Raw genomic sequence first — 22,313 nt, 5'->3', positions numbered from 1 at the left:
TGGGCAAAAAGCAACATCCTTTGCAGAGGAAACCTTGTCCTGCTTCCTACCCAGCTCTGCCTCGGGAGGTCCCAGAAGCCCCCTCTGGCAGCCCACCCGGGCTGTGGCCTCCACTTTCAGACACGTAAACGGAGGCCTGGGGCCATGCGGGGCTCAGCACCAAGGCCCTGGCTCCAGTCCAGGATGAATGGCCTGGGCAATGGGGCTCAGCAACCTCATCTGCAGCGACAGGGTCAGACAAGGGGGGTCACCCCCTGACGCCCCCTGCCCCTGGCCTCGCCCATCAGCGAGCATCACCAGGTTCTCTCCCTGCTCTTCCTGTGAGCTCGGCCCCCAGGGTTGGCCAGCACAATGCCAAGCACACAGTAGGTGCTCAGTTCGCCTGGTGAGCAGCCCTCCCGTCCCTGGAGGCTGGCGCCCCCCCGACTGCAGGGAGAATGACACCCAGGAAAGGTTCTAAGAAGTGAGAAAGTGAGACGCTGATGAAAGTGGAACGGCCCACTCTTGGGAGACAAAGGCCAGAACAGTGGGGTTCGCCCATTTCCACGACGCCAGTGACCCCACTGCCATCGGTTTCAAGCTACCGGCTCGACATAAGGGAACATGGAGTCGTGCTGGCTCCACGAGCTGGCTCCTGGTGACTGGGCGGTGCCACTGCCCACACAGGCCTGGCCCAGGCTGGGAGAGCAGGTCCCACGCCAGGCATCGGCCCTGCCCACCCCTGCTGTCTCTGTGGACCCACCAGGATGGTAAGGAGCACACTGAGACACTCCCACGAATGACTCTGCCTGAACACCCATGGCGTGCTGGGCCCCGGGCTGGACACTGGGGACACAGAGGGACTGAGGCTGACAAGCACGCTGTCTTCTGGGCGCACAGGGAGCAGGAGGCAGATGGCAGACAGACACGTGGGGAGAAAAGACCCTTTCAGGCAGCATATGGGATCCCGGCCTGGGGTGTGCACCACGCCTGGCACTTGAGGCACAGCACAGAGAGGGGACCCTCTGAGGACACCCACGGGACATGGGCTGCCTCTGTCTGGTGCCCTCCTTGACAATGCCTGGTCCGGCTGGTGGCCAGCTGCCTGTGTCCCCCGAGGCCACGTTTCCCTGCTGAGGACGCAAGGCCACAGGTGGTCCCCGTGAGGACCGGCACAGGCCAAACGCACCTGTCATGTGGGTAAACACATCTTGCCCTCTGTACGGATGGGGAAAGTGAGGCATGGAGCAGGGCGTCCCCTGCTTGAAGTCACAGAGGCAGGACGTGGTGGGGCCAGAACTCAAGCTCAAACAGCGGGCCCCAGGCCCCGTGCTGGGCCCCAGGACGGTGGCATCCTGACTCCCCTGTTCTCTGGACCAAGTGCCCGACCGAGGCCCACGGATGGCCACATGGCCAGAGGAGGGGCTCTGGGTTTACCGTGCTCTTGGCGACCCCACCTCCCCGCTCCGCACCCCCGGGGGCCCTCTTGGCCAGAGGGCCTGGGAAGCTCACAGGAATTCTTCCGGAAGACCGTGTTGCTCATGAACTTGAAGAAGCGCTCGGCATAGAAGCTGGGCCGGTGGACAGAGACGGTGTCCTGGGGAGAGAAGCGGGGCCCGCAGGCAGGAAGGGCTGAGTGTCCCCATGCCACCAGTGCTCCCCGTGTCCTGTGAGACAGCCCAGCCACACAGCGGCAGTCGGGCCGAGAGACGGGTCCATGGCACGGGGCTGGCGGGTAACCTGGCAGGGAGGGGCCTGGGAGGGACATTTCTTCATTATAAACCCATCTGTGCTTTTAATCCTTTGAATCACATGAATAAAACAGCAACCGCAAAGAAGTAATCGAATAAAGAGCAAAACATGGAAATCAGAGGAGTCCTCCAGATGTCCCCAGACACGGCCTGGGTCCTCTACCTGCTGTAATGTGACAGATCCCATAGGGACACAAGGCCTCCAGAACACACACTACATTTCCCATCCTCACTGCAGTGAGGCAGGACTGCAGGACCGGGTGCTGGCCGAGGGTGTGGGAGCCAAGACCGGGACGGAGTTCCCGCCCTCTCCTCTGCCTGGAGTGCTGTCGGGGGCCAGCCACCTGGGCTGGGGGCTGAGGACCATGCCCAGAAGGCCACCCTGCCTGCCCCAGAGGGCTCACGCCTGTGATGTTACTCTGATTAACGTCTGGACCCCCAGGAGCTGAGCCAAAGTTTACTCTGGGGATTACATGTGGCCTCATGGGGACTTGGCAACTCTCCTTTCTGCCGAGGCTTTCTAATGCCATGAAAGGGTTTCCTGCTGACTGGCTGCCCACCTGGACCATCTCGGTGCACTTTCTGGAAGCTTCCATCTGGACCCCCACCCCCACCTGCAAACAGAGGGGAGTGTTGGGGGCTTTTACAGACTACGTGAACACAGACAGCCCTTAGCACTTTAGTAAGAACTGGTCTGCAGGGGGCCATGGGAGGAGAGGCGTGCGTCCAAGGCCCCAGCCAGCTCGTCAGCACAGCCGGACCAGGTGTGCCTGGCCCCCAGATGGGCTGTTTTCTTCCCTGCAGTTGGTCCTCAAAGTCTTTCCATATTTGGAAATAACCCACTGCTGGGGTCCATGCGTTGGCCGTGTTGCAGGAAAAAGGCGCATTTAGCCCATTCTCAAGCAGCACAGACATGCTGCAGCAGGCCTCAGCCCTCGAGGCAATGGGTCAGCGTTGTGCAGTTAGACCCATGCAACCTCCTCTCTATCACGACACGTTTCCAGAACGTTCTCTGCCTAGCTGGCCCCTGACGTTCCTGGTCCTCCTGGCCCGGCTGTCTTCAGGGAATCCTTCCAACTCAGCTTCCAACTCTTCTCCTCCAAGAAGCCTTTCTGTCCCCCTCCCCAGTGGAGATCAGACCCCCTCACTGGAGGTCCTCACTGGAGTTCCAGCTGCCTGTGTCTTCCCTTCCTGACCCTGAGCCCTTGGCCTGGACTGCCGGGTCACACGGCCGCCCCCAACAGAAGGAGGGAACACGTCTCTCGTCACGGCACTGGGGGACCATTGTGTTTGTGGACTAAGGAACGCATGAATGACACTCACCCCGTCATGCACGAGGGCCTTCCAGGTGTGCTCCAGCTTCTTGATGAACCTGCAGAGAAGAAAGCGCTGAGCATGTGCCTAACTTCCGGGGCCGGTGGTTCTCCGGTGGACACTGGGCCGTGTCTGGGGACATCTGTGGTCATCACGACAGGGGGTGCTCCTGGCACTGAGCGGGTGGGAAGCCCCGGTCTAGAGGAACTGAGGCTGCCTGCGGCACCAGCCGGAGGCCACCTCCCTCTTCCTGTCCCCTCCATTCCCCATCCCGGCCTGCTGGCAGCTCCTACCACTGCTTCTGTCGGGGAGGAAGTGAAAAGGTTTCACTGCTTGACCCCCTGTGGGGGACTGGAGATCAGTACCTCCCAGAATACATCCCTCCCCTGTCCTCATGGCCTTGGCTGAGCCATGATCCTCTCAGCTGAAATTATCGTCTGGCACTGTGGCTCTAACGAGGTCCTTGAACGCCTAGGCTGAGGACAATGGTGCCTCCTCCAGGCAGCCTTCCTGGACACCCCCTCGTCCACCACAGGGGAGAGTCCTCTCCTCAGCACACACCCCCTCATGACACCCCTGCCCCAGGATGGGTTTGTGGCTGCCTGACATGTGCCAGCCCCCACTCCTTGCCTCCACTCAGAGCCTCTGCAGAAACCTTAGTTTGCTACTTGAGAAACTTCTTAATCCTGCTCTAAATCAGGAGGGACATCCCTGTGGCAGAGGTCTACAAAGGTAGGAACGCAGGCTGCGAATACTAGCGATGGATGGGCAGGAGCCGAGTTTCGTACGTAGGAAAGGAAGACACACAAGGGAGAAGTCACCAGTGCTGGGTGGACAGGAAGTGGGGACCACCGCGCCCACAACGCCCCCTCAGTCTGGTCGGGATCGTGCAGAAGGCACACATGCTACTCTCAGAATAAAACACTAACGATTAAGGGGCGCATGGGTGGCTCAGTGGGTCAAAGCCTCTGCCTTCGGCTCAGGTCATGACCCTGGGGTCCTGGAATCGAGCCCCGCATTGGGCTCTCTGCTCAGTGGGGAGCCTGGTTCCCTCTCTCTCTGCCTGCCTCTCTGCCTACCTGTGATCTCTGTCTGTCACATAAATAAACAAAATCTTTAACAAACCACTAACAATTAAACCACGCTCACGGCCGAGACCTCGTAGAGGACGACCGCAGGTAACGGGGCTGCCGACGCTCCAGCTCTGAGCTGCAGGTAAGGCTTCGCTGTCTGCTCCGGGGCTCCACCGTGCTCGAGACCACACAACATGTGGCTGTGGCCATGAACGTTTCTTCCTGCCCATCGTATGAGCTGTCTGGGGATGCCGTGCCTCGTGGCCACGGGGCGCTCCCATCTTGCTGTTTACCCCAGCACACGGCACACAGTAGGTGCTCAGCAGACAGGAGTGCATGGAAGATGGGCTGGCGACATCCTCCCCCCCCCCCCAGGCCCCATGACAACCCCAACCTCTAGCTGACCGGAGATCTCACCACATTCCCAGCACAGATCCTACAGATGGTGTCGTCCGGCTGGGGACCAAATGCCTCCCTTTAGGGCCTGGCAGCCAGCTGGGAGCCTTGTGGGGGGGGGACCTCGCGGGGGCAGGTGGTGACTAAGGAAGTCTGGACAGCAGAGCACATGGCTTCTGGGAGCAAGCAAGTGCATGGGGTAAGGGGAGGCGGGTGGGGCGCAGGCAGGGGGAGATGTGGGGAGCCAGGGCAGGGGGGAGAGGGAGGGAGGGCGGTTCCCACCTGTAGGACTGCAGAATGTCAATGATGCCGATATGCAGCAGCAGACGCTCGCCACGGCCGTTCACGGCGGGGATGCCGCCCATCCTGGGGGGGGAGCGCACTCAGCACCCGCCCCCCCAGCCCACTCGCTCCCCGTGGGGGCTGCGCCGCTGGGACGGGGCTGGTTTCCGCTCCTCTCAGGCCAGCCACTGTCAGCGGGAGGCTGCGGACAGGCCAGCCCCGCCCCCCGCGTGCACGCGCACGCGCACGCACACCCATGCACGCGCACGCACACTCACCCCGGGCAGGACCACCAGGGCTTCTGGGTGCCCTCGGTGGGGGGCGTTAGTGGTTTCACTCGGCTCCCCCATGCCCAGCCCAGAGCGGTTAGTGAGGTCACACAAGACAGCGACTGTCCTAGGTCACCAACAACCCGCCAGGCTCAGGCCCCCGCAGGCCCCTCTCATGGCACTGCACGCCCTGGTGAGCTCACCTGCGCACCCCGCCATCCCCTGCCGGGCCCTGCGCAAACCCTACAAACACCAAGACGGTGGGAGGTGGGCCAGCCCTGGAGGACTTGGCGGCTCCCCACCAGGCTGCCCCTGTCGGGGGCTGGCGCCTGCTCCCCACCCGCCCCCCAGCGGCTGGCCTAGAGTGGCAGCCCCCACTCCCCGGCTGTGCACCAGGACATCTGCTTCTGCTTCCGCCTCCGAACCCCCGCTTCCCCAGCTGATGATGGGGGGTGAGGCCCCCTCCCCCTTCAGGCCCCCCACCCTGGACTGGTTCCCAGCAGTTCAATGTACGACGACAAGAAGCCAACTTCGAACCTGACCATGGTGGCAGTTCCCACCCAGACCGCCTTCCATGAGCTCCGGGTGGTGTCCCGGGACGTCTGTGGTCCTCATGACTTCGGGGGGCCTCCTGGCACCAGGTGGGTGAGGGCCGGGGATGCTGCTCAGCCCCCCAGGGCCCAGGACGCCCACCCCATACAGAACGACCCAGCCCAGTGTCCACAGTGCTAGGAGGGTGGGTGGGGCACCCATGAGTCTGTCTCCCCACCAAACCTCGAGCCCCCGCAGCAGGACCGGGTCAGCCCGTTGTCTCTGAGCCTACGACCTCGTCCTCCATCACAGCGGCCTGTTGTCCCAGGGGCTCTGGGCCTGGCACCCTGGTCCCCAGCGCCACGACCTTCTTCAACACCTTTCCAGCTCCGCTGCTGACAGTGGTGTTTGAACCCACTCGGGGCTCCAGTATGTGGAGGAGCCCGTGTCCCCCTACAGACGGCCAATGGCCTCATCCACTGGCAGATTCATCTGGAAGGCCCTGGTCATCACACAGCCGGGTGTCTGTGCATCCTCCCGTGAGACCCCCGTGGGGTCCCAGCGCAGACCGGGAACCGGCCGCAGATGGTCTCGCCCTCCTGGCCAGATCCCCCAACTCCCACCCGTCTCCCGCCCCGCCAAGCCCCGTGCCACCTACGTGTCGTCTGACTCGATGGCCTCACCCCGCGCGGCCCCGCCCTGGATGGACTCCATGGCCGTGGAGTAGAGCGCCTTCTGGCCCAGCGGCCGCTTCTCGTCCGCGCTGCTCTGGGCACCCTCGGCCTGCCGCTCGCGCTCCTGCTGGTCGATGTTGTGCACGCCCAGGAGTAGACTATAGTCCATGATCTTGAAGCTCTCCAGCACCTGTCGGAGGGGGGTTAGGAGGTCACGCTCCCCACCCCCTCCCCACACCCGGCTCCGTGTGGTCCCAAGCTGCGTCTGGGTCTGTGCCCGCCCCGTCCCACAGCCACATGAGGGCCTGTCCTGACCCCTGTTTCACGCGTGGTGAGGAGACCAAGGGGGCCGGGGCCGGGCCATGCCCAGGGCAGAAGGCACCTGGGGGACCACCTCTCAGAGTCGGGACTGGGCGTTTCCTTCCTCCTGTCAGAGCTCCGGCCTGCCCGGTGACAGCTGGGGAGCCCGGGACCCCTCCTGGCCCCAAGGGCCCTGACACCTGGACACAGGGAAGCAGGTCCGGAGAGGTCTGGGGGGTCGTCTGGGGAGATTGGGCACAGTTTTCAAACAGGCCTGGGGGCCGGCGGTGATGGGCCGAGGGCCAGGGACGCCGCAGAAGGCTCTGGAAGGCCCGGGGTGCCCCTCATCTCTAGAGCAGCAGGCATGATGCCCCCGGGCTGCAGGGGTGGAGGAGACCACAAGGACCCCCGGGCTGCAGGGGTGGAGGAGACCACAAGGACCCCCGGGCTGCAGGGGTGGAGGAGACCACAAGGACCTGCCGACAGGTGCTCACGCCGCGGCGGCTCATCCAGCGTCCCCGTGTCCCGGAGGGGACCACGGAGGCTCAGAGGGCTGAGGGCCCGCCCCCGCGCCCCCACCCCCTGCACAGGCGAGCCCCACGGCCTCACCAGGCAGTCCCGCTGCAGCGTCTTGACGAGCGCGGAGAAGGTGTCGGCGTCGAGCAGCAGCCCCTCGGGCATGTCCTGGATGAAGTCCAGGTCCTTGTAGGTGGGGATGGTTTTCTCCTTCTCCTTCTTGCTGGCCCGCCGCTTGTACGTGGAGCCCTTGAGGTCGAACTTGAGGTGCATCTTGACGACCCGCGGCAGGATGTTGTTCATGACCACCACGCGGATGTTCTTGCCGCCCGACTGCACGCAGTACAGCCCATAGAACTTGGGCAGCAGCGTCCTCGGGTTCTGGTTGAGGTTCTGGGGTGGGGGAGGGGCAGGGTCTGAGGAGAGCGGCGGCGGCGGCCAGGGAGCCGCCCCCAGGAAGCCCGCCCTGACCACCTGGGCCCCGGGCCAGCCCCTCTCTCAGCCCTCCCAGCGTCCAGACGTGCGCCGGGATCTGCGTCCCCCAGACGAGAGGCTCCAGGAGGGCCCCCGGCCGAGGTGCCAGGGCCAGACCAGCTGTCCCACTTGCCCGCCCTGGGGTGACAGGGGGGCCCGGCCTCTGGGCGCCGTCCAGAGCAAGGATCGGCAAACTCCAGGGGGAAGGCCAAGTCCAAACATGGACTCGTTCTCCCGCTGCCGGCCACAAGCTAACGGCTTTGTGTTATAAACCACTGGGAGCGAAGAACAGAAAACTAGTGTCTTGGGACGTGAAGCTCACATTTCAGTGTCAGTAAGTGAAGGTCACGGGTGCCGGGCCACCCCAGTCTGCTCCCTTGAGGCCCTCGAGGGCCCTCCCCAAGCAGCAGCGGGCGGAGCTGGGACGGGAGAGGCTGATTGGCTCTTTACGGGAAGCCCGCCGACCCCCAACCTAGGGGAGCCAGGGGGCCACCCCAGCGTCTCGTGCCCCAGATGAGACCCCCAGGCGCAGATGGCACACAGTCCACGCAGAGCTGCCCGGGAAGGCCTAGCAGGGCAGGTGGGCACTCAGGCGGAGCCCACCCCTGTCCGTGCCAGCAGTAGGACCCCGGCTCCCGCGCCCACCTCCACCCGGGGGTCTGTGGAGCCCTTCCAACTTGTAAGTCACATGGGGAACGGGACGCGCCCCAGCAGCTGGGCCTTTGTGACATGCCAGCTGGTGGCCCGGCCCCCCTCCCCCACGCCTGAGTCACCAGCTCCACGAGCCCCACGAGACAGGATTTCTGGCATCCGTGACTCAGGGCTGCTGGCAGTGGGGTGTGGGGGGCCTGGGGAGCGAGGGCGGAGCGGGTACCCAGCCCCCAGCCCCCCGCACCCCACCCGGCTCTAGGGAAGACCCCACGGGCCTGGATGGCCATTCCTGCCTGCCGTGTCTGGAGGGCTGCGTGACGGGGTCCTGAGGGCGAGGCTCAGTGGCCCAGCAAGGCTTCCCGACCCGAGGAGGAGGGTGGGCGTGCCCCGGGGACTGCTGGCCCCGCGTGCCAGAGTGCGGCGAGGGAAGGGCGGCTCACCATGTAGTAGCCGGGTAGCAGCTTCTGCAGGAACTCGGCCTCCTTGTGCATCACTGTCTTGATGATGAACTCGTCGTCGCTGGTGACGTAGAACAAGGAGCCGCTGGCACCAGGGTTGGACAGCTCGATCAGTGGCTCGTTGCACAGCGAGTACTGGGGGGGCAGGGAGTGGGCAGGTGGGTCACTGACACCCCACGGGCCCAGCGGCTAGTGGACAACTCTGGAACAGGTCCCTGTGTCAGCCTCCTTTTACAGACGAAGAAATAGGCTCAGAGAGGGAGACTGACGTGCCGGAGGCCACACAGCACAGATTTGAACCCCGGGCTGACTGGCAGCCTGGGTGCTGATCTCCTAGGGCCTAGTCCCTCTCCTGTGAGCAATAGACTCCCGGGTATGTTGGGGGGCTGACAGATCTGGCCAACACTCCCTCCCCAACCTCCCCCACAGCTGGGTGAGGCCACAGACGTTGACTCGGGCTCAGGAGGGGCTTCAGGGAAGGCCCCCTAAGTGGGGGACTAGAGCTGGTGCACCTCGGGTTTGTGCCCTTCCCTCCATCCCATCTATTTCCACCTGGAATGCTGATGTGAGAGCTGGAACCCCAGTCGCCATGCTGGCTCAGAAGGTGACCTTGAGTACGGAGGCCCCGCACCAGAACAGCAGAGAAAAGAGGAACCTGTGTCTCGGGGCGCAGCCCTCCGGCACCTGGCACCCCTACCTCTCTTCCCACCGACATCTGCTTCACCTCCGGGTTTGCTGCCCAGCAGCCCCACACATCCTCCCCACCAGCAGGACATTCTTGGATGCAGGGATTTCTAAGAATTCTGATCATGGAGGGTCCCCAGCACCCGGGACAGTGTCCAGCCCAGCTGGAAGGCTAGGTCCTACAGGTTGCTCTCCCCGGGCCTTCCAAGCTAGTGAGTCCATGAAGAGCTTTTCAGGACTAAGGTTTCTGTGGTGGGTTTCTGTCCCTTGAGACCCCTCCAAGGCCTGAGTACCACCGGTGTACAGCACGGAAGAGGCCACAGCATGTCCCCTATTGGGTGGAGGGTGCCAGCCTGCCACAGTCACTGCTTGGTGAAGTGTAACACGGGGCTGGCAGATGGCGGGGAGGGGGAGGACACAGCTGAGAAGCAAGGATGCCCCCTCTCCCGGGGGGGGCCGCAAGTCCTGACCACCCACAGCCACAAGCCACCAATACCCACGGAATCACAGAGGCCCACGCCCAGGCTGCCCGTGCTCTCCCTCCTCACCTCCCACCTGCTCCTAGGACGGCAGCGAGGGGTGGGCAGGGACCCCACGGGGGCTGGTGTCCACGGCCTCTGGAGCCCACGAATACCCCAAAGGCACTGCAACAGACCCCAGCTAGCAGGAGAGGGGAAGTGCGGAGAGAAACGAGTGGTGGAAGGGGATTGTGCACTTTGTACAGAAGTCTAGGAGCACAGAATGTTCTAGAACCACATGGCTAAGAGCAGCTGCCCTCAGGGAGTGTCCCTGGTCCATGCATGGGGTCAGGCCTCACACGGCCCAGGTGGCCGGGGTGACACACATGGACCTTCCAGCCAGGTCACCAACCGCCAGGGTGGGCTCGCAGGCAGATGACCCCAGATGTGCCCCCTTCTCCCTCAGAGCCCGGGGGGCACCTAGGGCCCAAGGCTGACTGACTACCCATGCCCCCTCCCCCGACCCCCCTGCCTCCCCCAACTAAAGCTAACATGGGACAGCACAGGGCTTTCACAAACAGGGACGGTGGGCACGCCCCCACGAAACTCAGGACCCACGGCGGCGGTGGCCCCAGAAGTCTCTAGAGCCAAGGCAGTGCCTGTGGCCCCTGGGGGCCCCTCGGGAAGACACAGGAACCCCGAGGGGGCAGAGATGACAGGCAGGGACGATCCAGCCGCGTCCGAGCTCTCCAGCCGCATCCAAGCTCCCCAGTCCTACCATGGGAGGGCCTCTCGGTTCCACGAGGCCTCATCACCCCAACACAGCAGCAGGGCAGGTCTTAAAGAGGACAGAGGACACCTGCTGAGCACCCACTCGAGGCCAAGACAGGACTTCGACTGCCTCCGTGTCCACTCTGGGGCCAGCACCCGCCAGCTGGTGTCTGCACGCCGCTAACGGGCCCCGGGCCATCCTGTTGCTAGCACGACTAATGCCGTGGACCTTCGCTCTACCCCTGAGACCCCAAATCTAGGGTCGCTTCCACTCTAGAACCATCAGGCTGTTCTCCCTCCGATAAGGTTGCAGGACCACAGGCAAGGTCAGAGGGGGAAGCCATGGAGCCTGCCACGGACGCTGTGGTCTGAGGACTGGACCTTGACCTTGGCAAGGGGCAGATGAACAGCTGGAGAACCCCTGGCTGGAATGAGGGCTGGTCCCCCATGGAAAGACACGGTCACGGCTGAGGGCACAGGTTCTCGTGGACCAAGAACCCAGTGGGGGCACGCAGCCGAGGACGTCCCAGCACACAGGGAAACGAGTCACTGCCGGTGAGAATCAGCAAGACCACAGCCCCAGGGACGGCAGATGGTGGGGGGACCGGGCGGAGCAGACCAGGCGGCTAAGGCCCTGCTCCTGTGCAGGGGCGGAGGCTTCCAGAAGACAGTCGCCGAACAACGGAACTGCAGACTGATCCCCGTCTACACAGGCCCTGTAACTTCCAGGAGCCCCACTCGTGCATTGTGAGATCAAAGGGTAGGGCCTAGGTTTCCATTTTTCTAATCTGAGAGACTGAAACCACACCAGAACCGGGGGCACACGCTGAGCTGGTCCCCACGACCTACCTCCCCTCAAAGGGAGGCAGGACCTGTGATGTGGCCGGGGTGACAGGACAGTCCTGTCGCTCATGCTCTGAGGGACAGGCCCCGGTCAGTGGGCAAGGAACAGGGTCCTCCAAGACGTGGGCTTGGAAGCTGACCATCCCCCAGGCTGGTCCCTCTGAGTCTCCGGCCCCAGCCTAGCCTCCACCGCCACGCTGGGCAAAGGACCCGGCCGAGCTGCACCCAAATTCCTGACCCACGGAAACCACGAGGTAACAGACACATGTGTCTCTCGGAACTTGTGGCACGGCAGTAGCGGGCTGACCATGGCTCTCACCAAGTAATCGTCAGGTCGGATCCCGAAGAGCTCCCGGAAATAGCGGAAGGCAACGGGGGCGTAGGTCTTGAACCTGAAGTCCTGGAAGTGGTGGGCGGGGGTGAGGTTGCTGCCTTCACTGTGGGGCAAGAAGGGAGGCTGGTGAGGGACAGGGACGCTGTGGGCACCTCTCCCACTGCCAGGGCCCAGGGCGGCGCCTGAGGCCTCCCCTAGTGTGCAACCCAGCAACCAGCACAGAGCTCCCCTGGGGCCAAAGGGCATGGCCGGTCTGCGGTGGCATACCGGTATCCACTCCCTCCCGTGCTAAGTCCACTGCCGGCCCCTCGTGACTGCTCAGCCAATGCCATGGGTGGGGCAGAAACAACACATGTCATTTCCAGGTCCTGCCCCAGAGGTCCTGTGCTCCCAGTCTCCTTTCCCTCCTGCAGGTGGAGCGCAGGTGTGATGGCAGGATTCCAGGCAGCCACCTGGCAACACTGGCTGGAAAAGCTGCACGTGAGAATGGAAGAGCCCCTAGGGGGACAGGGGACCCCAACACCAGGGAGCCGCCTCAGACCCCTGCACCGCCCGGCAGTGTTCTTCATGTGAGAGAAAAAGAAACTTTACGTTTTCTTTTCCTGTTTTCTTAAAATCGCTGTTACACTGCATCTCTCTGATTCAGCAGAGAGCTCAGAGCATGACTGATACGGGGTCCGACCTCCAAGCCAAGAAGACGGCAGGAGAGGCCCGAGCTCTTCCCCGCAGAGAAGGAAGCACAGAGAGCAGCAGGGCTGCTGAGCACCCGACGGTCGCTCCCCAGCACGGGGCCTGGGCCTACCTGGGGAAGAAGATGCTCTCCACGACATAGAAGTCCTGCATGAGCACGTCGCGCTCCGGCTTGGAGCTCAGGTTGCCCACGGTGTAGCCGATGCCCAGCTGGATGGCTCCCTTCAGGGTGGACGAGGTGGTCTGCGGAAAAACCCCACTGCATCAAGACCCGCAGCCCCCAGGGCGACAGACCCCAGGGCAGGAGATCGGGGCCCCTGCCCAGTACGTGTCACAGACGCGCTGACCTCTGGGCTGTCCCTGAGCTCACACGACCACACAGCAAGGAGGTGGCCTGGTTGAGACTACAATACCACCTCATGCGGCCCCAAGGCCTGTTTCCCATCAAGGTTCTAGAAGGTTCCAACTTCTCAAAACTGTTCCAACTCAGCTGGGGTCTACTGTCAGGATTTTCTTGGGGGAGGGCCTGGGGGGGCACATAAATGTACACGATGACACCCAGACTTCATGTCTGCAACCCGGGTTCCTTATACCCACTCTCCTGGTGATTAGCATCGTTGCGCTGGGCCAGCAACACTGCTGCTCTGTGCCTCAGTTTCCCCACCCACAGCTGGGTGTGGAGATGGCGGTACAGGCCATCCGGGGCTGCTGGCATTAGTGGCCTAGGCGCCTGGGCTGAAGTCCGCCCGGACCTGGGAAGGAGGGGATGGGAGCGACAGGTCAAGGGGACGGGGTGTGAGTCTGGGCTCATGGAAATCTTCTGGAACTGACTGTGGCGACAGCTGGACACACTGAGAACACGCTAGAAACCATCAAACTTCGTGCTGCCCTCATGACCTCTCGGCCGGCTGCTCCGTTAGGAGTGCTCCCCGGGCCCCGCCTGGCCTGGCCTCTCACGAGCTTCCCATCAGCTCAGCCTCGCTTTCCGGGGGAAGGAAGAACTGCATTTCCCCCTTCCCCAGACAAGCCGGCAGGCCCAGAGGGGCCGGGGGCTCGGACACGGCTGCCGGCGATGCCTGTGATATCCGTGACAGGCAGCAAGGACCTCACCGGGACCAGGGGCCTGCGTGGAGGGGCCTGTCCTAAGAGCATCTGCCTCCAGCCGGACCCGGACATGGGCACGGAGCATCCCTGACCCTGTGTGGGGTCCCCAGGACAGCTGGGAGTCCCCCCCAACCAGCTGAGGGCAGAGGGGAACCTTCTTGTAGGTGGTTTCACCAGAGGCGTCCACACCCCGATGACCCAGCTTCTTCCCATGGCCAGGACCCGGCTGTCCAGTCATCAGTGGGGCCTGGAGAAGAGGAAGCAGGAAATCAGCAAAGGAGGCGCCACCAGGCCAGTGTGCCCTGGAAATCCTGACCAGACGGGCTGAGTCAGTGTCCTCACCAGGCATGTGGCGCAGAGGCTGCTGTGGGTGGGCTGTCACCAGCAGGGGCCACAGCGCCCAACCCTGTACATCCAGAAGGGCCCACACCCAGACCGACGACTTCCAGCTCCTCGAGAAAAGCAGGAAGATCGGCAACCCCAGCCCTTCCGCGTGCATGGGGGCAGCAGCCTGGCTTCAGGGGCTCCCGGCACTGCTGGCACTGGGCCGGGTCATTCCCGACGGCCCCACCCCTCAGGGCAGCCTTCCCCATCCCAACAACCGCAGATGTCCCCAGACATCACAGTGTCCCCTAGGGCGGAGTCGCCCAGCTGAGACCCCTGGGCTGGAATGACTGTGAACTGCGGGGAGAGGTCCCACTGGCCTGGGCCTTCTACACGGGGACAGCCATGGCAGGCATGACGAGGCTGTGTGTGAGCGACTCCCCAGAGGAGAGGGGTGGCAGGGGCCCAGGCTCAAGGCCCGGGCTGGCCAGCAGAGGGAGCTGGTGCCCCTCCAGTCCAGGGGCTGGACTGTCACAGACGTTGACATCCCCCATGGGGCCCATGCTGCCTGTCTGGCCTCCAGCTGACAGTGCTCAGACCCGCCAGACCCGCACAGCCCCGCTGCCCCACGCCAGGGTCTGGGCAGCCCCACTAATGCCCCCCCTTCACCCCTCAGCTCCGCCGCCTGTGTTCCACACACCAGCCACCAGGGGGTGGGCTCTCCTCAGCGATGGGAAGGTGCACGCCCTCACCGGCTCCCCACTGCCCTGTAGCTGCTCCCTCTAGGAAAGACCTCCCCACAAGGACCCCACGTGCCAGGTGGTATCTAGGGGACATGGAGGTCTAGGGCCCGGTGGCTGGGCGCAGGCCCCGGGATGCCACACCTGGGCGGCTCCAGGAACGCGGGACTCACAGACACGCTCCCACAGGCTCCTTTCAGCACCAGGGACAGTGCTGATCCCCCACCCACGCTACCCCCATGCGAGGGCAGCCCAGGGCACACACTTGTCCCGCTTCCTTCCTACCTCTCCAGCCCCGGTTCTCCTGTCCCTTTGTCCCTTGCTGTCTGGGCCAGGTCCCACCCGCTCCCCTCCCTGAAACTCAAGATGCTGACCGGACTGAGGGAGGAGCCCAGGGAGGCACAGTGAGCTGCCCAGAGCCACAGCACACTCACCTCCGTTGGGGCCATCTTCTTCTGGGCCAAGCCTGCGGGAGAGAAGGGAAAGGCTTCAGCCCGGAGAAGGGGCAGCCTGCCCTGCCTTCGCTGCACGCAGGTGCCCACGGCCTCGCTCAGCTCCCCGCGCCCCTACAGAGGGACGTGTGGACGCAAGGTGGGAAGTGGGCACCGACCCCGAAGACATCAGGTCCCCAGCGGCAAGCGACTGGCTGAATCGACACAGTGCTGTCTACACCCGTGGGTGGGAGCTCTGCACTCAGGCCGCGGGGATATCAGATAACCCATGGGGTCAGCTCCTGTCCATACAGTCCCTGGGGAGAGCTGCTCGCCATGGGAGAGGCTCACAGTGAGGGTGCGGGTACGTTTGTCTCTCCGGACCCTTCCCTCCCATCCTGGCTCCCCATGAGGCCACCCACTGACCTCTCTGAGCCTTAGTGTCCTCGCTGGGCATGCAGGCTTCTGCTGAGGACTATCTGTTCAAGGAGTGCGGATGGCCGCTCCCCACAGATAATGGGCTTTGCGCGGGGTGGGGGGCAAGTCAAGGCCCCAGAGGTGACCCTGGGTTCCCAGGGGGCCTGGTGTCCTCACAAGAGGGAGGCAGAGGGTGGGGGTCCCAGAGACGGGCAGATCCCGCGCAGCCGGTGGGGAGGATGTGGGGGGGGGGTGGGCCTGGAGGAGGCAGGAGCCGGGTCTCCCTGGGACCCCGGTGGGGGGGGACCAGCCCTGCCCGCGCCGGGGTTTCAGCCTGTGAGACCATTTGAGGCTCGCGACCTCCAGTGTGTGCTAGTCAGCATGTGTGATTCCAGACCGAGCTATGCTGATCTGTCACAGCTGGAAGACGCTTGTAACACTCGGGGCCTACCATGGGTCGGGCTGGCAGGAAGGCAACCAGGACAGACACCCTCAAGGGCTCCCAGTCGGAGTGGGGACGGGAGAAGGGCCTAGACGGTGGAGCAAGAGCCAGGAGGATGACTTGGGAGGAGGGGTCAGGTCGCCAAGGGAGGATTTGGGCCTTTCCCCCAGGAAGGCGGGAGCCCTGGAGGGCTGTGGGCAGAGGAGGGAAGGACCTGACTCAACGGCTCGCAGGCGCCCTCTGGTGGCCGCTGCGGGGAAGATGGACAGGGCGGGGTTGGGGGCGGAGGGTGAAGGCAGAAGCGGGGAACCAGGGTGGAGGGAAGGTTCTGGCAGTTCTGGTCCGGGTGGGAGACGATGGGCTGGGCCAGGCGGAGGCAGAAGAGAGAGGGGTGGGCAGATTCCGGCAGGTGGGAGGCTAGGGCGGACGGGCTCTGCTCACTGGAGGAAAAGTGAAGAAACCAGCGAGTCCAGAACCCCGCGGCTCGGAAGGGTGAACAGCGCAGGACGGCCTCAGTGGGACGAGCGTCCAGACGGGAGCAGGTGTGGGGACGTCAGGTGCCCGCGGCTGAGCTGCGTGAGACCTCCGGGACCGGCCCGACCCCCAAGTCCAGAGCTCAGGGCAGGGCCAGGCTGGACACAAGGCGGGGCGTCGTCCCGCCAGTAGAGGGTGGACGAGGCCGGCAGGGAGCAGAGCCGGAGGGGAGGGAGGAGGCCCGAGGACCCCACGTGGACACTGGGGGAGGCACCCCGGGGCAGGTCTCAGCCCAGCAGAGGAGGGACCCACTCCACTTCTAACACCAGGTCGGGCCAGAGGCTGGGGACAGGGGAGTGACTGCTGATGGGAACGGGGTTTCCTTTGGGGGATGAGAATGTTCTAGAATCAGTGTGGTCAGCTGCACCGCATTGTGAATACGCTAAAAACTAAACTGTAAGCTTAAAAGTATGAATTATGGTTTATGAGTGATACTTATGGAAAAAATGAACCCAAGAGGACCCTCAACCTGGGGTAAGCCTAGGGCAGGCAGGGTGGGGGACGGGTGTCCTCTTTCAGCCATAACCACCACTGCCCTGGGCCTCACCCAGATGCCGGCGATGGTCCAGAGGAACAGGCTGGGTGGGTGACTGGCCGATGCCAGGGTCACAGTCGCAGGGGCCACCAGGGGCCACCCTAGCCAGAGGTCGAAGCTGACCGAGCAAGGCTGGTCACTAGCCCAAGGCCCCAAGCGCCCATCCGCAGGCCAGTGTGGGTGTGGGACTTCCCAGCCTGGGCGCCCTGGACTCAGGAATGAACCTGGGCCCATCCTGAGGCTTGGCCAAAGACAAGCAGGCCGCGGAAGGTGCTAGAAAGCTGACTTGTTATTTGTTGGTTTTACATCTGGGGTATGGGGGGAGGAGGAAGAGAGAAGGAATGAGGCCAGAGGTAGAGCACGCAGAACATTTTGGACATGGCTTGGGGGCCCCTGCAGTCCCCTCCCCTTCCTGGCCAGCCTGGGGCCTCTGGGCCCTGGAGCCCACCCAACCGTGCCCACCTGTGACCTCTGCGGCCCCCAGCCCTTGACCCTGGGGCTCTCTGCCCGGACAGTCCAGGCCCCCCCCAAACGACTCCACTTGCCCCTGAGTTCTCCCAGCTTGTCGGGGCGCCTGGCGGCTCCCCTGCACGTCCAGGCCACGCCGACCCCAGCGTCTGGCATGAAGTCCTGCCCGGGTCGGCCTCACCTGGGGATGCCTCAGGGTCACCTGCTTCATACCCAGGGGCCCCACGATGGCCACACTCCTCCTGCCCGATCCACACTCTGGCAAAGGAGAGACGCGCCCTCCCACCTGGGGTGTCCAGGACCCACGCCAGCAGGGGCCATGGCAAGGCTACACGCCGGCCTAGGGTCGGGGTGGGGGTCTGTGTGCTCCACCACAGCCTGATGCCTGCAAGCACCCCCACTGCTCCCTCCAACACCCCCGAGCCCTCGAGGGTTTTGTGCACCTTCAGAGGGTGGTGGCTGCTCTGGGCATGTGGGCTGGGGAGGCCCCGTGGCCCAGCCCCGTGCTCCCACCAGCCAGGCCAGGCACGGCAGGCAACGTCTAGCTCCTCCCAGCCCGAGACAAGACCCATTCTCTTCCGAATGAGCCACCCCACTTTGAGGAAATTAAGTTTTAAAAATAGCCTGGGGAGGGAGAGAGTGCCAGGCTGGGCCAAGACCTGCCCCGGGACATGGCTTCCTAGCCACCGGGCGGAAGGCAGGGGGCGGCCAGGGCCCAGAGAGTTTGGGGTGAGGGGGTGACCCCCTGCTTCCCCCACTCCCTAACCCCTGAGCTAGCCCCTGCGGCCCACCGCTGTGTGACCTCAGCAAGTCCCTCCACCTCTCTGAGCAGCTTTCCTCTGGTCTCTTCTGTGCCCCCGTGGGTGAGCAAGGGTAGGGCTCCCAAGCTGGGCCCCCTCTCCCTAGCCCACCATCCCTCGCCACCGTCAGATCACTGCCCTACCCTGCAGACCCTGTCCTGTCCTTCTGGGCAAAAATGACACCAACCCCCAGGCAGGAGGCCTCCTCCCTCAGGGCTTGGCCTGCCCTGAGCAGGTACCTACTAATGTTTGTTGACTGACTGACTGACGGATGGACAGACAGACACCCTTTCTTCTCCCCTGGTCTCCAGTCCAGCCCTTGCCCCCAGGCCATCCTCCCTGCACTGGCCACAAGAGGGCACCCGTGAGCACCCAAGTCAGGTCCCTCCCTCGCTTGCCCACAACCCTCTAGGGCTCCCACCACCCTGGGGCAAAACACCCAAGTCCTCCCTGGGGTCCCCAAGCCCTGCGTGACCTGTCTCATCTCCTCCCCTGCCCTCCACTACTCCCTCTCCCCAACTCTGCTCCAGCCATACAGGCCTCCTCACTCTTCCTCCGACATGCCTGGGTCCTGCCCCAGGGCCTTTGCACAGTTTGCCCCTCCCCCAAACACCACTCCCAAGACACTTCTGGGTTTGCAAACTTGCTTCATCCAAGACCTGGCTCAAATGTTACCCCCCCCTTCGAGCTGTCCCCCAACCACTTCGCCCAAAACAGCTCCTCTGAGGTCACTCTCCTCACCTCCTTGGCCTTCTCTGTCTCCCAGACACACAGCAGCACCCAGTACCTCCGTGTTATGTACCTCCCACCAAAGGGAGACCTGGTCTGCTCAGTCACCCCCAACACACACCTTCAGAGCTCTCTGAGCGCAGAGTCTCTGCCGGACACAGGCAGCAGGTGGGCAGGCATGAAGTCTAGCGGCTCCATGCAGGGGCTGTGCCCCTCCTGCCCAGGAAGGGTGCCGGCTCTGCGTGACTCAGAGCCACCGAGAGAGCACAGGACAAGGCAGGCAGGGCCAGCAGCCCCGAGAAGCCAGGAAGTGGTGCTGAGGCCCAGCCACACACACATCCCTGATCAGTTGGAACCATCGGGCTGCCTGGGGCCTCCTGTGGCACAGGCCTCCAGAGCAGGGCCCCGCGGGGAGGGTGTGGGGAGGCTGGGAACCCTGGGAGGCAGTGCCAACCCTCAGCCCTGGGCAGCCTCGGCCCACCAAGATGCTCATGAGTCACGCTTGCAAATCCTCTCTCTGAACAGGAAGAAAGGCTCCCAGGGCCAGGTGAGGACGGCCGGTTCTCTGCAGCCATGAGAGACTCTGTGCCCCGGAAGGAACCGTGGGGTGCAGGGAAGGCTGGCGGCCTCCGATTCTGCCCTCTACAAGCCCGGAGCCCCCGGTGCCCAGAGACTGGAGACCCTGCGTGGAGAGGCAGGCCGCCCCCAGCTGAGGGCTGGGACCAGGGTGCGGGAGCCTACTGGGTCCCGGGCGGCCTGCTGACCATGGCTGCGTGACCGAGCCTGGGCGTGGTTGGTCCAGGGACATGATCCCAAGCAGACTCGCAGCCGTCTTCTCCGGCACTGAGCTCTGGGCAGTCTGGTGCGGCCACGGCTGACGGACGCAGGCATCCCACTGACACGCGGAGAGCGTTTCTAGAAGGGATATGAGGATCTACTGCCAAGGGCTTCTTTGGGGACGGAAAGAAGAAATAGAACTTGAACTCCTCCGTCCAACTCCGATACCTTACATTCAAAAAAGCATTAAATATATTCAAACGCTGGATTGTTCCGTCTTACAAATAATGAGGCACCCCCCCCACCCCTGTGCTGCCCCAGGACGGACCCCGAGCCCACGACACTCAGGGTGGGAATCAGACTCAGACGGTCACACCGGGTGTGAGTCCACGCGTGACACGCCCAGACCAGGCTCCTCCACGGACGGGAAGGGCTCCCTGGGGCTGGGGGACAGGAATGGCTGATGGGGACGGGTTCCTCTTGGGTGACGGAATGTTCTGGAACTAGACAGTAGTGACGGCACGACATAGCAAATGCAGCAGCACCCACGGGATCGTGTCCTTTAAGAGGGTGAATTTATTTATTTTGGAGAAAAAGAGAACAAGAGTGCGCATGAGCTGTGGGAGGGGCAGAGGGAGAGAGACCCTTAAGGGGACCCCCTCTGACTGTGGAGCCCCACATGGGGCTCGATCCCAACGTCCCTGAGATCTTGACCTGAGCCAAATCAGGAGTCGGATGCTCAACCGACTGAGCCACCCGGGCGCCCCGGGAGAGTGAGTTTTACGGTTATGTGAACGCATCTCAGAAATGAGTCCCTTCAGTTGCAAAACCACTGCCCTATGAATGATGCGCGCCAACCAGAACGTTCTCCGGACCCCACCCTCCGGCAGGCAGTGCTGCAAGTGGGCGGACAAGTGGCCCAGGTCACGCCGACCCTGCACGGAGGCCAGATGGGCCGGACGCCACCTGACGTCGCGATCTTACTCTGCGGCCATCATCCTAGAGGCAGCGAGACGGGGGTTTGAAGACACTCACCCGGGTCGAAAGTGAAAAGCCCTACGATCCCAGCTCAGAATCCAGAAAGCCATTCGGCAAAATGCAACCCGAGTTTCACATACGAAAAGTATCAGAAACTAGAGAAACAGACAGAAACAGGCGGATGAGGGAGAAGAGCTGCTTTACTTGAAAACATAGAATAAAGTGAAAACCCACGACAAAAACGCAACGTTCGCGGCAAGGGGAGGGGTGCGGCCAGGAGCTGCTGCTGCCGTGGGGATGCCGGCCAGCACGGTAGGACAAGGAAAGAGAGACGGAACGGAGATCCGAAAGAAAGACGACCTTCTAGAAAGGAGAACCGAAGGGCCAACCGTCGGCACAAACCCTAGCAGAGCGGGCCGAGGCACGAGTGCCGGGGGGAGGCGGCATTTGGGAGTTCCTGCCCTTTGCACCCACCTCTGCTCTTCGCGCGGCCTCTCCCTGGTTCCACACTCGGGTGAATTTTCATCTGCCGAATGTTGATGGCCCTTCCCCAGGAGCACACGTCCCCCAGGGGCACTGAACCCCTGAGCGGGGAGGGGTGCGGGGGTCTGGGTACACGGAGGGAGGTAAGGGGGTGCATCACGAAAACACAGCACAATGCCGACGCTAGGCTCCTGGGCTCCTCAGGGGTGGAGGAGTGCAGTGGGTGCCCCCCCGCCCCCGGCCCCTTCTTTCGGCTTCTCCGAACAGCTGGAAATTTTCCTCACGCAGTCTTTTCCCCCAGGTTAAAACATTTTTTTTTTTTTTTTTTTTTTTTAAGATTTTATTTATTTATTTGTTTATTTGACAGACGAAGATCACAAGTAGGCAGAGAGGCAGGCAGAGAGAGAGGAGGAAGCAGGCTCTCTGCAGAGCGGAGAGCCCGATGCGGGGCTCCATCCCAGGACCCTGGGATCATGACCTGAGCCGAAGGCAGAGGCCTTAACCCACTGAGCCACCCAGGTGCCCCTTTTCCCCCAGGTTAAAGGTGAATTTTGACCTGCGCGGCCAGGTGTTTTCAAACTTAGGAGAAACGCTTTTCTTGAGTGGATTCTGCCTGAGGAATGTGGGTGAACGTGTGAGCAACAGCGGCCGACACGGAACTCGGAGGTGCGAGGCTCTGTCAAGGGATCCCTGCATTCACCCGGCACACCCGCCTCAGGGCCCTTGTGCTGACCGTTCCCTCTGCCCGGAAGGCGCTATCCTATCCCTCCATCTCCCTGCAGCTGGCTGCTGTCCTCCGTCACTCAGGTCTCAGCTGAGTACAGCCTCCTAGAGGGGCTGTCCCCTTCCACCCCTAACCCCCTCCCACCCTCTGCCACACCTGTCTTTTTTATTCCTGACACGGGTCACTGTCTGAAGCTGACTGCTTTCTTGCCTTGCACCTTACCAAGTAGAGCAGAGACCAGGACCGTCTTGCCGACGCTACTGCCCCACATCCGGACCCAATCCTGGCACATGGTCCGAGTGCAGCAACCACAGGTCGCATGGAGCTGGGCGGGGGACAGTGGGATGGAGAGGTGGGCATGGATTTGGGAAAGACCCCA

At 63.2% G+C, this 22,313-nt stretch overlaps 1 protein-coding gene across 3 annotated transcripts in view; it reads right to left on the bottom strand.

Moving 5' to 3' along the window:
- The window catches only part of LOC111161679 (phosphatidylinositol-4-phosphate 5-kinase type 1 gamma), a 58,644-nt gene that overhangs the window by 20,303 nt on the left and 16,028 nt on the right, over positions 1–22,313 (bottom strand). For all 3 annotated transcript variants that reach the window (XM_022525482.1, XM_022525483.1, XM_022525484.1), the window contains exons 2-11: positions 15,051–15,082; positions 13,707–13,799; positions 12,561–12,691; positions 11,744–11,861; positions 8,651–8,803; positions 7,179–7,478; positions 6,254–6,459; positions 4,796–4,879; positions 3,054–3,102; positions 1,492–1,576 (exon numbers count right to left, since the gene is read on the bottom strand). In XM_022525482.1, coding sequence (XP_022381190.1) covers positions 1,492–1,576; positions 3,054–3,102; positions 4,796–4,879; positions 6,254–6,459; positions 7,179–7,478; positions 8,651–8,803; positions 11,744–11,861; positions 12,561–12,691; positions 13,707–13,799; positions 15,051–15,082 — 1,251 coding nt within the window. The remainder of the gene's footprint in view (positions 1–1,491; positions 1,577–3,053; positions 3,103–4,795; positions 4,880–6,253; positions 6,460–7,178; positions 7,479–8,650; positions 8,804–11,743; positions 11,862–12,560; positions 12,692–13,706; positions 13,800–15,050; positions 15,083–22,313) is intronic.

Source organism: Enhydra lutris, unplaced genomic scaffold, assembly GCF_002288905.1.
Source record: "Enhydra lutris kenyoni isolate GAN:26980312 unplaced genomic scaffold, ASM228890v2 scaffoldscaffold86, whole genome shotgun sequence".
Lineage (NCBI taxonomy): Eukaryota > Metazoa > Chordata > Mammalia > Carnivora > Mustelidae > Enhydra > Enhydra lutris.
This window is presented reverse-complemented; position numbering and strand designations above follow the sequence as displayed.